At 44.9% G+C, this 17,405-nt stretch overlaps 1 protein-coding gene across 1 annotated transcript in view; it reads left to right on the plus strand.

Annotated features, from left to right (window-relative positions):
- Positions 1–17,405, plus strand: part of KAZN (kazrin, periplakin interacting protein) — a 723,135-nt gene that overhangs the window by 125,826 nt on the left and 579,904 nt on the right. The window contains exon 2 of the mRNA XM_044996289.1: positions 3,084–3,241. Within this exon, the coding sequence (XP_044852224.1) occupies positions 3,084–3,241 (158 nt within the window). The remainder of the gene's footprint in view (positions 1–3,083; positions 3,242–17,405) is intronic.

A 17,405-nucleotide genomic window follows, 5' to 3' on the forward strand; every position in this document is an offset into this window, starting at 1 on the left:
ACTACATCTGGGTTTGGCCCTAGATTGCTAAGGGTAGATTAATATTTCATGTCCTGTTATTCAGCATAACAAACTGAGGCACAATTTTGTAGAGTTTTATTGGTTTTCTCTCTCTAGTTCTGCTGCCTGCAACTCATACACTCTCTCTTTTTCCCCATCTCTGTCTCTCTTTATCATGCTGTTGTGCAGCCTGGTCTAGTGAATAGGTCACCAAACTTGGAGTCAGGAGACGTGGGTTCTAATCACAGTGCTGACGCTGTCCTGCTGTATGACCTTGTTCCAGTCGCTCACTTCACCCCTATAGTGTGCCTCTGTTTTCCTTCCTGCCCTCTGTCTGTTTAGTTAGTTTAGATTTGTAAGCACTTTGGGGCTGAGATTTTCTATTATGTATATTCACAGTGCTCAGCACAAAGACACTTTGGATTCAGTTGGGGCCTCTAGGTGCTAGTATAATACATTAGTCAAAAATATTATTTTGTAACAAAATGTTGAACCTTACAACTGAGCATTCCTAACCTATGAATTGTGCTGTCTACTCTGTGATGTAAAGCCCTAAATACTCATTCTGGTAATAATTAAACATACATAGATAATAACCCTACTGTTTTATTATCCATATGCCTGTGGTGTCATGCTCTTAATCTTAAGAGAATGAACTTTTGGTGCTGTGAAAGTATCTGTGTAAGAGGCTGTTCATATAGGGAACTGGACTGCCTATGCTTGGTAATGGGATAAGGAGATTTTCACCTCTAGATTGCCAGGTGGAGTCCAGTTCTCAATCACTAAAGCCACCATTGTGTTTCACATCTTTTATCTGCACTCTCAGCAGAGAAGTCAAAGAATTGGGATTGAGGCATAATGGCAGGGCAGGAGGAGGAAATCTTCCACTGCTGCTTCCCACGCTGTAGCTATTCTGTGATGAAGAAGACTTCCTTCTCCTGGGCTATCAATGCAGCAGTTAGCACAAGCCCTGAAATTACCCCATAACTCTCATTAAAAATGAACAGGCTTCTAAAACAGTATAGGGCCTTGCTGTGGAATACAAGCCATGTGCCATATTTGTCCATATTCCATTAACCTCACTTTCTGTTTTCAGCTGGAGGTTAAAAGAGGAAGTGCTGACATACAGAGGAGGAAGGTGGTGTTAGACAAAGTAACACACATTGGAAAATATAATCCCAACTATGCATACAAAGTGATGGGGTCTAAATTAGCTTCTACTGTTCAAGAAAGAGATCTTGGCGTCACTGTGGATAGTTCTCTGAAAACATCTGCTCACTGTGCAGCAGCAGTCAAAAAAGTTCACAGAATGTTAGCAACCATTAGGAAAGGGATAGATAAGAAGACAGAAAATATCATAATGCTACTATATAAATCCATGGTACGCCTACACCTTGAATACTGTGTGCAGTTCTGGTCGCCCCATCTCAAATAAGGTATATTAGAACTGGAAAAAGTACAGAGAAGGGCAACAAAAATGATTAGGGGTATGGAACAACTTCTATATGAGACAAGATTAAAAAGACTGGACTGTTCATCTTAGGAAAGAGATGACTAAGGGGAGATATGTTAGAGGTCTATAAAATCCTGAATGTTGTGGAGAAAGTGAATAAGGAAGTGTTATTTATCTCTTCCCTCACACAAGAACTTGGGATCACCCAATGAAATTAATAGGTCACAGGTTTAAAACAAACATAAGGAAGTACTTCTTCACACAACGAACAATCAATCTAGGGAAATCGTTGCCAGAGGGAATGTTGTGAAGGCCAAAAGTATAAGTGGGTTCAAAAAAGAATTAGAGAAGTTCATGGAGGATATGTCCATCAATGGCTATTAGCCAAGATGGTCAGGGACACAACCCCATGCTTTGGGTACCTCTAAACCTCTAACTGCCAAAGCTGGAACTGGATGACAGGGGGATAGATCACTTGATAAATTGTCCTGTTCTCTTCACTCCATCTGAATGATATGGCACTGGCCATGGTTAGAAGACAGGATACTGGGCTAGGTGGACCATTGGTCTGACTCAGCATGACCATTCTTATGTTTTTAAGAATCTGGGGTTCTGGTTTTAGATTGCATGCTCTTTGGGGAAAGTGATTCTCTCTCTCTCTCTCTCTGTTGAGAAACAGATCTTGCACATTTTGGGTGGTAACTGAATCTATACCATCATCATCATCATTAATGAAGCCCTCCTGGCATGAGGAGAAGTCAGAAGTTCTAGGAATCTACCAAGAAAAATGCCTGTTGTGAAACATCAAGCCAGACATTGCAGACTAGAAAGATTTTAAGGAATAGTTATTTGGTTGCTTGATTGAACCAAATGTCTCAACTTTTAGAGTGGAGATGGTTCCAAGTCCCATCATTGGGATCCAGGTCAGAACTCCCAAAGTTAGCAGACATTTGGATCTGGCATTTTGATTTAGGCATGTCTCAGCTTCAGAAGTGTAGCCACTGCTAGTATGGTACCTGTATAGTCACTGCCAGTAGAAGAAGGGGGAGACTATATGGGCTTCTGCCAACCTTCTAAATCCCCATGAAATTCTGTCTCCATAAGGAGCTCTAACTATTATAGCTGTGTTTGGTATAGCTCCATCAGAAAGGAAGGTCAAATACAGCACAATGTGTAAGTAAGGAAATCTTCAGGAAGAAAAGTGAACAGTCTGGTGCATTCACATGAGTTTCTGTCTAGCTTCTCATCATAGCACTATTCCAGGGCTTTTGCATGGAAATGAAATGCTAAATTAGCCTTTAGTAGCCTTATTATGTAACAGTACATTGTAGCATATGGAATTGAGTAACAGCATCTATTGCACATGCAATGGTATTGCTAGTGACTCACTCATAGACTCTAAATACAGTCATGGTGTAGGTGGCTCTGCTTCCTTTAGTCAATTATTTCATCTAACGTCTCATGCTATTGTCTCAGCTGCTAATATGTATGCTTTAACCCTTGGTTAATTAGCCAGTCCAGAATATGGTAGCATCTGCCATCCTTTGGAAATTTCAAATGTTTCCAGTGATTCCAGCCAATCCTCCTGTATGATTTCAGTGTTCTTTGTTTTCTTTCTCTCTGTCCATAGCCGTGCAGTCTATGCATACCCTGAATGACCAGCTCTCGCATTTTATCGTGAACAAGTCAAAAATGCTGGATGAGGACAAAGATGCTTTCTTGCCCAGTGAAAAAGAGTCTCTGAAAAATTCCATGATGCTGATGAGACACCTCTTAATGGATGCACAGGTATGAAATCAATAAGCTTGTATCTGTTAAGACACCCGGGAATGCACATTGCACAGATCCAAAGACGGTGCTTCACTTTTATGGCAGGTTTAAGCTGTGAAAAAAATGTCAGCCCGCTACGTTTGTTTGACACTGACTTAGACGGCTGAAATTCACAGCCATGGAAAGGACATCTCGGTTCAGAGACTATTGGGATTGTAATGGGCCAACATGTTGGATTTAGGATAGGAAATTACTTTAAAGTCACAGAAGAAAATGGAGTAATCTACCTGTCAATGGTAATCTAGCATTTCTTCCATGAAAGTGAAAATCAGTTTGCTACTGAACATCTGTGCTGAATGCCAGTTTAAGGGTGGCAGGCACATAACATAATTGCTTGGTTTAGCTATGCTCCAAACTATGACCTGCACATGAACTCATGACTTTTCAGGTGTTTCATTGCGACTTTTCACCTTAGGACATAAGAATTTCTCAGAAAGTCTGTACGCAGTAAATGTATCCCAGGGTAATTCTCTCTAAATATAAGAAACTTCTGAAAATATTCAATACATTTTTAAACTCCCTTTTAAGCTTTACAAATATATCTTCAAATGAAAAAGGCATCCTATGTTGGATGGCTGTTTGAAAACACAACAGACTCCCTTCCTTTTTGTCTAAGTCCTAAATTCTGGGTCTGCTACCAAGAAGGCCTCTGATTGTTCATAACATTTGTGCATTTTATCTTCACCTTTGATGTGTACAGGATACTCAGAATTTATATGGCGTGGGCGATGCAGGCACCCCAAGTTATGCCAATCCTTTCATTCCTGTTCACCACATCCTCTCTTCAGACTGACAATGGGTAACTCTGCTCAGCTGTGCCAATCAGTGTCTGCCAGTAACAGAAATGAAAGGGAGTATTCTGGCCCTAACAAGAAAAGGAAACATAGAACCATTTGCAAAATAAAAGAGGAGGAAATTATTCTGGCACGGATTAGCTGCATTATGTGCAAAATCCTCTCAGCCGGGGTTTTTCCTCATCATTATTCCATGGCTAACCCTGTATTGCCTGTAGGAATACCTACGTGGATTGCTGCAGATAGTGTACAAACATGATTACCCAAACCTCAGTTAACCAAACTGTTCACTTACTTCAGTTCACTCTGTGGACCCGTTTCCTGTGACTTGCTTTTACAAGTACTTAAATGGGAAATTTAAATAGAAAAACTACTCCTTTCATGTATTACTCCCATAGCCTCTCACTTGGAACCTGGTGGTTATCTGAGCAAACACATCTCTCTTTCTGCTAAAGCCCTTTGGTCTTAATTAGTTTAGCTAATTGAGCTTTCATTATACAGAAAGGATGGGCTGGAAATCTCTGGTAGCCATAATGCACTTATTTTAGTGCTGAATACATTTCTATGTAGTGTCAGGCCTACGCATTCAAGTGTATGCCACATATGCCCCTATGGCTTTAGTATGCTCCGTCCTTGGAGTAAAGGGAGGAGCGAATGGCTAAAAAATCAGAAAGAACCATTCCCCAGCTGCAAAAATCCTCCTTTACCATCCAACAAGCATCCTCAACTCAGCCAGGATCCAATCCCTCCCAGCTGTGGATGATCTGCCTGAGGGCCTTCACATCTAACTTTGCTCAGGACTCCACAAAATGTGCCTGTGGCTCTATTTCTGTGACCGAGGCAGTGTTGTGGAGGAGAGGACAAACTTTACTAGGCATTGGAACTGCAAGGAACTTTTGTACAGAACCAGACACACAGTGGAGGACTCCATTCCAGGAGTCCTAACATAAAGCATGTAGAGATCAGTGAACAAGTTACATGCCTTCATTTTATTCCTTCAAAGATAGATTTTGTTTCACAGCTGCGATTGTTCATGATTGTTAATGAGGCACCAGCAGAACTGCAGCTCCCAGAATGCCATGCGGGACTGGGAAACTGCACCTTTTGCTAGGAGAAGGTCGCTTACTGATCTCAGTATGTTAACAAGGGATGAAGCTGTATTTGGGACTCTTTTTCTTGAGGGTTCAGTACTCAAATGCAACACTGCACACCTTTGGCAAAGGCCCTTCCACTTATGCCTCGGACTCCTTAACTTAACTTATGCAAATATCACTTAGAAGCCAAACTAGGGGGCAAGAGAAATGAAAGACACAAAGGGTGAAATTTTGCCATCAGTTGCACAAATGCAGCTCCCATTGCAGTTAAAAGTAGCTTCAGTGGGAGCCAGGTATGCACATCCAAGAACAGATAGAACTCTCATGACATCTGCATATTGCAGATAAAATAAATATAGACACCAAAAAAAAAAAGGACCTGCTGATAAGCTACTTTTATAGAAACTTCTTTTTAGCATCTGAGAATGGGTTTATTGCCTATCGTTTGCCCTGAATGCATATTAATGCTGCCTATGATACTGTGCCTGATTAAGGAAACACTAATAACAATGGGGAAAATGTCAAGAGCGTCTGTGTCCTCATAATGCATCTGGAACACTTCCCAGGCAGCACTGGTCATTGTTTGCCTTGGATTTGAAAGTTGGAAGGATGACAAAATCGGAGGCGGTAATGATGATTAAAAGGATGGAACAGGCGAGGTGACAACTTGAAATACTTAAAAACCAACAACCACCCTGTGGGGAATCAAAAATCATGATGTTGGCAGTGAACTACATAAATAGGAACATCACCTCCAGTATGTGCATATCAAGTATGTAGTAAACACAATTGCAGGGCGCCCTGTAGTCCTCATTACCCGGTAGGGGGAAAAAATCACCAATGTAATTATTTTCATTTCTTTTATGAGATCTCCTTTTCCTTCCGTATTGGTATTATTTCTTTATACTATCATGGGGCTGGGAAGCCCCAGAGGCCCATTGTGCTAGGCACTGCACAAATAGTAAGAGCCAGCCTCTACCCTGAAGAGCCCACCATGTAAACAGACAAATAAAAGGGTGGGGAAAGTAAATATTTTCATCCCTACTGTCGAGATGGAAAACAGAGCCAGGATGAGAGGCAGCAGCTTGGGCATGAACCTGGGACTTGAGACCTGGGTTCAAATCCCTGCTCCAGCACAGACTTCCTCTGTAACCTTGGGCTGGTCACTTAGTCTCTCTGTGCCTCAGTTCCCTGCTAGTAAAATAGAGATGACAGTGCTGTCCTCACTAGGATAAATACATTCAAGATTGTGAGATGCTCAGGTATGATGGTAATGGGGGCAATGTAAGTAATATCCATGCTCCACTAACAGCTGTGTGGGTAAAATGGGGCTACACTCTGGAATGAACTCACACATGCAAACAATAAAAGACAAAAACACCACATGGTCTGTGAGGGAACACTTTTCACAAAGCAATCCCTCTATATCTGACCTTTCATTCTCAAAGGAACCCTGTACAACATTTTCCAAAGATGAGCCTGGGAGCTTAAATTCATAACTTTGCAAGACACTAAAAATGATGGACTGAATTGAGAGGCTGGATTTAGGGTTTATTACAACAATCTATAACCCATTAACTGCTTCCCACAGCTTCTTTTTCTCCCTTCCCCTTATGACTGGAGAAGTGTTAATGGACCAGCTTACCTTGGATGGTTTCTTGAAATATGTGTTAACATCTTATGCCAAACAATCTGTTCCACCTTGTATTTAGCTGTGACACTCTGAATAGATTTCCCAGACCTGAAGAAGAGCTCCTTGAAAGCTCGAAAGATTGTGGGCTAGTCTACACTGGCCACGTTAAAGAGAGCTCTCTCCCAGCGCTCGAAAAAAGACATCTCCACCAGCACGGCTCCCGGCGCTGGTGCACTGTCTACACTGGTGCTTTACAGCGCTGTAACTTGCTGCGCTCAGGGGGGTGTTTCTTCACATCCCTGAGCGAGAAAGTTGCAGCGCTGTAAAGTGCCAGTGTAGACAAGCCCTAAGCCTCGCACCAACAGAAGTTACTCCAATAAAAGATAATTACCTCACCCACCTTCTGTCTCTAATATCTTGGAACCGACATGGCTACAACAACACTGCATACATAGCTAGAGAGGCACAGAGACTGGGGGCTTGTCTACACTGGCACTTTACAGCGCTGCAACTCTCTCGCTCAGGGGTGTGAAAAAACACCCCCCCCCCCGAGCGCAGCAAGTTTCAGCGCTGTAAAGTATCAGTGTAGACAATGCACCAGCCCGGGGAGCCGCGCTCCCAGCGCTGGTAGCTACACCCCTCGTGGAGGTGGGTTTTTTAGCGTGCTGGGAGAGCGCTCTCCCAGCGCTCTGCCGTGACTACGCAAGCCACGTTAAAGTGCTGCCGCGGCGTTGCCAGTGTAGACTAGCTCTAAGGATAACATTTTCAAAAGCTAAGTCTGATTTTCAAAAGTCACTTACGCATCTAGGACTCAATGGGACTTAGCCTGAGAGATTTAGGAGCTTAACATTTTCAAAGCACCTAAGTGACCTGCCTAGTGTCAGAGCTAGTAATTGAACCCTGAGTCGCAGTCCTGTGGCTTCCCCACAAGACCATCTTTTATTTCCTGCAGGAGGCTCTGAAAAATACTGTTTCTTTCCCTGCCAATTTTATACATTTACATTTAACCATCACTGATTTTACAGCCCCAGTCTTTGCAATATTGGAGTATAAGCAAATAATACTTGCTTACTTTCCTTCCTTGCATCATTGTATTAGTTACCGTGTCCGCATTGCTGCAAGACTAGAATTTGCTGATTAACTTGCACTCCTTTATCTGGCTTAGTGGCAATAGCAGAGGGAAAATAGAATCATTCACAAATTGTGGCTTGCTTGCTTTCTTGCTTGCATACTTTCTTTCCCTTCTAATATCTTATCTTACAGAATGTTGACAATTTTTCTTTCTTCTCCTTAAAATGTAAGGTTGTCATAGGTTTGTTCCCCACTTTGAACTTTAGCGTCCAAAAGATGGGGACCTGCATGGATCCTTCTAAGCTTAAATTCTAGCTTAGATCTGGTAACACTGCCACCAGCCAAAAAATATAGTGTTTTGGCACACTCCCTGTCCCCCCAAACCTTTCCCTGGGGAACCAGGGCCGCCCAGAGGGGGGGGCAAAGGGGGCAATTTGCCCCGGGCCCCGGGCTCCGCAGCGGCCCCCAAGAGAAGAGCGGAGGCTCCCGCCTCCGCCCCTCTGCTGGAGCCTCAGCGCATCAAGCGCTGAGTCTCCGGCCGAGCCCCTGAGCCCCGCCCCGATCCGAGCCGCGTGGTGAGGGGGCGGGGCTGGGAGCTCCAACGGGGCCTGAGCCCCGCCCCGCTCAGAGCGGCGTGGGGAGGGGGCGGGGCAGCTGCCTCCGCTTGGCGTGGAGCTCACAGCCCCGCCCCCTCACCACGCGGCTCTGAGTGGGACGGAGCTCAGGCCCCGCCGGAGACGCGCTCGGGTAAGAGGCGGGGGGGGGAGCGGGACCCAGGGCCGGGGGTAAGAGGCCGGGGGGGGGGAAGCGGGACCCGGGGCCGGGGGTAAGAGGCCGGGGGGGGGAGCGGGACCCGGGGCCGGGGGTAAGAGGCCGGGGGGGGGGAAGCGGGACCCGGGGCCGGGGGTAAGAGGCCGGGGGGGGGGAAGCGGGACCCGGGGCCGGGGGTAAGGGGCTGGGGGGGGGAAGCGGGACCCGGGGCCGGGGGTAAGAGGCCAGGGGGGGGAAGCGGGACCCGGGGCCGAGGCCGGGGGGGGGAAGCGGGACCCGGGGCCGAGGCCGGGGGGGGGACGCGGGACCCGCCGCCGCCGCAGCGCAGCCCGGTCTTCGGCGGCGGGGGGGGCCCTTCTGTTCCGGGACCCGCCACAGAAGTGCCCCGAAAACCCGCGGCGGGGACCCCCCCCCGCCACCGAATTACCACCGAAGACCGGGATGCGCTTCGGCGGCCGGTCCCGCTTCGGCGGTAATTCGGCGATGGGGGGCTCCTGCCGCGGGTCTTCGGGGCACTTTGGCGGCGGGTCCCGGAACGGAAGGGCCCCCCGCCGCCGAAGACCCCGGGCCCCCGGAATCCTCTGGGCGGCCCTGTGGGGAACACAGATCCAAACTCCTGGGATCTTAACACAAAGAGAAATAAACCATTCCCCCCTCCCAGACTTTCCCTCCCTTGGTCGTCAGGGAAGACTACCTTGATTCAAACTCCTTGAATCTAAAACAAAGAGGGATTCACCTTCCCCCTTCCTTTCTTCCCCCCACCTATCCCTGGTGAGTCAGACTAATCCCCTGGGGTCTCAAACAAGGGAAAAATCAAACAGTTTCTTAAAAAGAAAAGCTTTTAATTAAAGAAAAAAAAGAAAAGGTAAAATTTACCTCTGTAAAATCCGGATGGAAGTTTACAGGGTACAGCTTATGAAACTAAAGAGCTAGCATCAGTACAAATACAGCAAAGAGGTAAAATATTGTTCCAGCAAACACACATTTGCAAATACAGAAATTAATCAAAAGACTAATCCGCCTTTCTAATACTCACTATACTGAATAGAAGAGAATATTTCAGGAAGCTTGGAGAGCCTGGATATACGTCTGGCCCCTCTTAGATCCAAAGAGAGAACACCCCCCCAAAACAAAGAACCCAAACAAAGGCTTCCCTCCACCAAGGTTTGAAAGTATCTTGTCCCCTGATTGGTCCTCTGGTCAGGTGTTAGCCAGGTCCACTGAGCTTGTTAACCCTTTACAGGTAAAAGAGACCTTAGCCCTTAACTATCTGTTTATGACACGCCCCCCAAATTGCAGACAGTGGGGGAACCACACTGGCGGTGATTTCTTACTAGAACTTTAAAATAAACAGATTAATAAAACACATGCACCGTTACATATACTACTAATTATGTAAACTACAAGATTTTTTACATTTCAAGAACACTTTTTAACCATTTGATTCTGGGAAACTTTCACGAGAGAGTGCATCAGCTACTTTGTTGGAAGCTCCTGAAATGTGTTGAATTTTAAAATCAAAATCTTGGAGAGCTAAACTCCATGGAAGCAGTTTTTTGTTGTTTCCCTTGGCAGTATGGAGCCATTTTAGCTCAGCATGGTCGGTTTGTAGCTGGAACCGCCGTCCCCAAACGTATGGGCGTAGCTTTTCCAGGGCGTACACAATGGCGTAGCATTCCTTTTCACTGATCAGTGGCTTTCCCTCTCAGACAGTTTCTTGCTGAGAAACACGACAGGATGGAAGTTGTGATCCGGTCCTTCCTGCATTAGAACTGCTTCTACACCCCGCTCAGATGCATCGGTGGTTACTAGGAAGGGTTTGTCAAAGTCCAGGGCCCATAGCACAGGGTCAGACATGAGCGTCACCTTAAGCTGGGTAAAGGCTTTTTGACACTCATCAGTCCACTTAACTGCATTCGGCTGGGTCTTTTTGGTTAGGTCAGTTAGTGGAGCAGCGATTTGGCTGTAGTGTGGTACAAATCGCCTGTAATATCCGGCCAAGCGTCCCCTGATTGGTCCTCTGGTCAGGTGTTAGCCAGGTCCACTGAGCTTGTTAACCCTTTACAGGTAAAAGAAACCTTAGCCCTTAACTACCTGTTTATGACAAAGGTGAACATAGTGCTTGTGAAATATACCAGATCAATAGCACTGGAGGTGGAGTCCCCTAGTCATCCAAAGAAGAGGAGATTCAACATAGGCCAAAGCATTGCTTGCTTCCTCAGACTAATGTGCATTAATAGAGCTTGGCAAAAATTTTCAAACAAACTTTTTTTCAGTGAAACATGCAGATTTTTCTACTTTGAAAAGTTTTGCAAATTCATGTTTTGCTGAATTACTTATTTAAGAAAAAAATCTGTTTCGTATTGACATTTTCAGAACAAAATGCTTCAGTTTTTCAGTTTGAAACAACTTTATGTTTCAAAGTTTCTTTTAATTTTACTTCTTAAAACTAAAATAAGTTTTAAAATACTTGAAATTAAAATGAAACACTTCATATCCGGTTGAAAGACATATTATATTCTGAAGCAAATTATTTTCTCTTTTTGATTTGCTGGAAAATTTCATTTTCAGCCTGACCCCAAACAATTTTTTTTTGAACTTTGGAAACTGACAATGAACTGAAAATTTAGTTGTTTGCCCAGGTCTATCCTTAACCCTGTTTGAAAAGCCCCATCTCTTGAGGTGAAAGGATAATTTATTCTAAGTCTGCATCCTTGTCCTCTCTGTTGAGTCTTCCTGCCATGGGCCAGTTGATAGGACGGGTTTTATTAATCCACTAAAAACTGGAATGAGACCAGATGGCAATGGCTATTGATTTAATGGGATTAGAACCAATGACCGACAGGTGAAAAGGGTTGTATTCTGGTGCCACTACCAAACACCCAGAGAGGCATGTTTACAAGCCTCTGTGATAAGAATGGAAATCCCCATCAATCCCATGGAGCAACCATGAGCGGAAGAGATCAGACACACTCTACTTCCCTTCCTTCCATCCTCCCAGCAAGAAGCTGCTGGGCCAAGGACCAAAGCAGACCCTTCTTCACTGCAATTGTGTAATTCTGGATGTAGAGGTGTGACTGCCTTGTGGACCTCTGCAATTCAGCTGTTCTCTGGAGGCCTGATTCAAAGCCCACTGAAGTCAATAGGAATATCTCCATTTATCTCAGTGGGTTTTGAATCAGCCCCTATCTCCCTGAGTCTAAGTATCCTCTGTCCTGTGGTAATATATTAATTTGTGTGGGCCATTCCAAGGCTGTATGGAAGGTGATTTCAACATAAGGGACTAGGCTACTGCTGGTATTCTGTTGTTATCATATTGTTACTTCTAATGTACACATCATCTCAAATTTTCTTTATATATACAATATAAATGAATAAATACCTCCCATATTCCAGATTCATAAGTAAGTCAACGGCCCCAAAAACATGGTTGGCTGTAGCTGGAACATAGTATCCAATCAGCTCTTGGGTCTCCTAAAGCTAAGCCTGGCTCAGTCAAGCATTGTGGGGAAGGCTCCTTGGGCTTGAGAAATTGCAGTCAGATGAAGGCTGGGTACAAAAGACAAAAATCCACCTGGCACTTTGTTTAATTAGGCTTACAGGAAATAATGGGAAGCAGTTATCAATCTTCATAAAGGGAAATGCACAATAGCCACAGTGCATCAAAGGAGATTCTGCCTCATTCTGTTAGCATGGAGAAACCAACCTCCTCAAAATGCAGTGCCTCTTTGCTCATTCCTCATTCAGGCGACAGGAAGGAGAATCTAACAATGGGTACCACTGAGCAGCAGCAGCTGGAACGTACTCAGGCTGGCGACGTAGGCACCGACAAGTAACTCTGCTGAGGAGACTTAATGTGGACGATCGGCATCCAGGTTAGCCTCACCCAGGTGTGAGCAGCTGCACTGCAAAGCTCTACCTGAGTTACTGTGTCCTCACTAGTGTAGCTGTCACCCGTGCGAGGGTCGCTAGGACATCTGGGAGACCATCCCCTGGTTCTTTGTGCTGTAGTAAGTTGAGCCGCTCTGATTGCATCCCAGTGAATTGTGGGTGAACTTGTCTGTCCTTCTGAGTACATGGGGAGAATTGTAGGAAGGCAGTGGAGGATTATCAGCACTTGAGTGATTTAGCCTGAATCCTCACTGCAAAGTGAGTGGCTCACCAGCCCATGTGAAAACCCCACTAAGACTTTAGCCTAGAGCTCCAGCTGGGCTAGCTAGCATCTGTTTGAAAGCACCAAACTTGGATCAGAGGCTTATGTGTGTGGATGGGAGAGGGGGCTAGGGACGACATCCAAGTACAAGCCCAGGTGAATTGTACAGTGAAGTCACACCCTCACTGCCCTTTAGGTTTGTAAATTCTCTCACTTGATTTTTCAGCTCAGGAGTACAGGCTCCTGCTTTTAGATCAAGAGTTCCAGGTTCAATCCCTGCAGGCAACTCATCTAGCTGGATTGTCGCACTGGGATTGGTCTCTTCATAATTTGTCCATTGCCCCCACTTCACCCCAGCACAACCTCATCCCCACCTACCTGGTGCATTGTGAGCTGCAGCGTTAAGCTTTGCACAAACATTCCCCAAATTGCACTGTGTTGAGAGGGACTCCAAGGGGACCTTAGAGCTTAATGAATCAAAATTAGGGCCAAACCATCAAGAATAAGAAAGCATGCTAAATACAAGAGGAGATGCTCGCAATGCCAAGTGGCAGCGGGGAAGGGAAGAGAAGGACGCTCTGCTTTGCTTTTCTGCTCAATGTTTCCTGCAGCAAGAGGGAAGATCTCACAGAAAAAGCTTGCACTTTTGGAGGTCACCTCTGTGTAAATGCAGAACACAGAGATGGGGTTAAAGTGGAATCCACTCTCCCATCTGCAGCGAGGATCTCTCCCACGCAGGATGGGGCTCTCCCTTGCATATTCCACCCTCATCCTGCCTCCGTACGTTTCACTGATGTCAACTGAAGTTGCACTTACTACACAAGTGCAGAAGAGGCAATGGGAACAGTGCAGGCTGGCCAGGAGTCTCTTGGCTGCTCAGTACATTGATAAGCCTGAACTCCCAAGTCTGCTCTGCCAACAGTGTTAAGCAATGTTCCAGGGAATGCCCTGTATGCGGAGTGTCGACTCAAATTCAGCCTAGGGTAGGTAGTGACTAAATTGAAGTCATTACAGTCCGCGGGGCTGTCTCTCGACCCTGGTGGTCTCCATCCATATCCCACCAGCCAGGATTTCCCCACCACAAAGACTTCCATTAAATACAGCCACTCGCTGACCTGGCACTTTAGCTGGCAGCCTCAGCAGAGAAGTCAATGGGCTTTCGGAAGTCAGCTACCATCTCACCCCTTTCTTCAGGTCAGCGTGGCTTTCTGGCTGCCTATACTGAGTACCTTTTTTTGCAGATAAATAGAGGACTTCAGCAGCCCACACTGACAGGTCAGCCTGGCACTTAAAGTTCTCTTAAACAATTCTTAAGAAATCACTTTAGCTAGTGGACCTTAAGGAGCCAACAGGAGATTGAAATAGTGTAAATATGAACTAAAAGCTTCAATATAATGCACTCACACAGTGCTGGTGCATAAAAACAGATTAAAAAGATGCATCTTGCCTGTATGACACATCCCATCCTCCATATAGTATGGGAATGAATAAACAAGTTCATAGCTGCTAGACTACCCAATGCAAGATGTTATCTCACAGATATGACCTTCTATGATAGATTGTCATGGTTGTCAATCACTTCTGGCATCCCTATTATGTTTGGAAGGCATGTTTGCTCTGCGTATGTTGTTTTATAATCCTCCGAGGTGGAATATCATAGTCTGGCAGTGTTTTTTGCTCTGACGTTTTCCTAAGCAGGATTTATTGCTTCTAAGACAGGTGTGACTTGAATTTATTCCCCAGTAAAACTTTAAACCAGCTGCCAGCTTTGCCAAAACTATTATTTTTACTAGACTCTTTTCTGTTAAGTGATATTGGAAGGGCCTTAAGTAGTGTGGAACAGAAGGTACAGAAGGTCTACAGGCTGAGTCATATGGATCAGAGCCACCCTAGCAGTTTACCAAAGCGATTTTTCTGATGAGTTGAAAATGTGCATCCAAGCTCATGGAAGTAGACTAGAGGTAGGTTAATATTTTCTTTCCTATGAAGGTGTGCATGTACAACAAAAGGTTTTACTCCCAGATGCCTGACCTTTAAATTCCAAACTTTGCTTAAGTCCTGAGCCTCTAACCACCTTGTAAAGAGTTTAATGGATTGTAGTTGGCTATAAGCTCTTTGGGGCAAGAATTGTTTGGGGTTTTTTTACTCTGTCAGCATAGTGCCCAGCACAATGGTGTCCTGATTCTGCCAGAAGCTGGGAATGGGCGACAGGGGACGGATCACTTGATGATTCCCTGTTCTGTTCATTCCCTCTGAAGCACCTGGCATTGGCCACTGCTGGAAAACAGGATACTGGCCTGGATGGACCATTGGTCCCAGTATGGCCTATAATTATGTTCTTGACTGGAGCCCTGTATGTGCTACTATAATAAACAGGAACAGTAATAGGAACTGTCTTTTAGTTCTGGATTGTTGTACAGTGCCTAGCTCAGATGGGGACCCAGGCAGTGACTAGAGCTCCTAGCCACTCTGGTGATAAAAATAATAAATAATAATAATGGTTTGAGTAACCTTATGGAGTACGTGGGTAAAGTGTAATTGGAGTCTCACTGTTTACTCACTCCCAGGCTACTTCTGTAAGTAGGGACTGCCTGCCTGAGCAAAGCTTGTGCAGGTTCAGGAAATGCAAAGATTCAAGGGTGAAATTCATTCTCCTGCCCAGGGTCAGCAGAAAGCTTATGTGCAACTTGAGGGCTTGAGTGATGCATCGAGCTTGTGTTGACCTGCACGGGGGTGAATTTCACTCCCAAGTAAGAAAAGAAAACAGGTCCAGCCTTGTTTCCAGGGTAAGACTTCTGTGAACAAAATAATGCAGATATAGCACAAAAGCAACAGGAGAAAAGCAAAAAAGGGTTCACATTTTACTCCTGTGCTTGGCAGCTGCAGGGCTTAGGAAACAATTTGAGGTAAAAATACCAGCTTCTCTACCAGGCCCTTCTCTATCGCCTTCCATCAATAGATCTCAGAACAGTGTTATGAACATGAATGGATGCAGACGGTGCTGCAGCTATCTGTGCTTCTCTCACCTCTAGGCTAGACAATTGGTATGTTCTTCATATTCAAATACAAAGCAATGACAGTAGTGCATGCTGATGGGTCCATGGTCATCAACTAGCCCCTCCCATTATTCTCAGTGGAGGTAAGTGTGTGTGTGTGTGTGTGTGTGTGTGTGTGTGTGTGTGTGTGTGTGTGTGAATTATCCATAGTAGGAATTATCCATTGTCGTCAATGGGATCTGCTGGGTGGGGAGCACTTTTGGAAATCTGGCCTTTTCATTTCAGTGCTTAAATGGGAGCTGATCTCTTTTGATACTCTTTCCCCAAGTGTATAGTAGCCTTCCAACATGGCGCTGCTCCATCTTGCATTAAATAATGAGCCAGGTCTTCACTCTTCAGCTGGTGCAAATCAGCACAGCTCCTTTGACTTCTCCAGAGCGCACTGATTTATATCAACTGAGGATCCAGCCTCAGTTGATATAAATTAACTATTTCTATTTGCTTCACCAAGAGTGCATCTTAAGTCAGATGCCAGTATGTTATCAATATCACACGTTAAGTATGATCTCTTAAAAAGGGAGAAAAAGCCCTTCAGTTTTAGTGACAGAAAAACTCCATCGGTCCTGCCTTACTTTTAGCTGATCAGGATCCCACCTACTGCTTTTTCATGACTGATACAGCTGTTACATAACTGGTTGCAGAGCTATTTCATCAACTCACCTTTTGCAAAATAATTCTTTTTTTTTTTTTACAAAGGAATGTTCTAAGATTTTGTTCAGCAGTTAAATGCTTGCTACCATCTGCTCTTCAGTCTTCGAGCGTATAGTTTGAGGAACAAACTGTGATGACCTCTTTGTGGGAGTGAGTCATATTTATATCCATGGGACTAAAAGTGTGGGTAGAATTTGACCTCTAGTCAACAAACTTACAGTGCCTGCGTACCAAAAATATCCCCTGCCCCCACTAAAGTGCTTTTAAAAAAACCCACACAGATACAGATAGAATACTGATTCCCTGATGCTGAGTATTTTGAAAATGCATTTTTAAACTGGGATGGGGGAGGGAGAATAGGCGGATTTAATTTGGAAAATGACTTATAATGAAAGTCATAGAGTTTTGGTCCCTTTGATGTATCCTAATTTATGTATTAGATGCCTTGATCCTGCAGCGATAGTGCTTTAGAAAGGCAGACAGAAAGATTAGCTAGATAATTTATAAATACCCTTTGTTTTGTCCTGACTCAAAATTGGTTAAAAAGAATCACGTGATATAAAATACTGTGTTCTTGCTGCAAAGTTGAGCTCAGAGCGTGTATGGCTTTAGTCTACAATAAGCAAAGAGGTATTTCTAGTGACACCTAATGTGACTACAGTCTCACTAATAGCTCCCGTGTGCTTGGCCTCTCAATCCCTCAGCACTGGCTTTGGGACAATGGCCACCTGCTACACTATGGATCTGGGAGACTGTAGGCCAACTGTGGCTGAGAGGTACTCAGTGCTCGGCCTCCATTTCACCTGATGTGTTTTCACCTGCTGTGGTGCACAGTAGGTTTGTCCATACTGCTCCCAGATTCATAGGTCCCTAGGCCAGAAGGGAACCACTGCACAACC

This window comes from Mauremys mutica, chromosome 21, assembly GCF_020497125.1.
Source record: "Mauremys mutica isolate MM-2020 ecotype Southern chromosome 21, ASM2049712v1, whole genome shotgun sequence".
Lineage (NCBI taxonomy): Eukaryota > Metazoa > Chordata > Testudines > Geoemydidae > Mauremys > Mauremys mutica.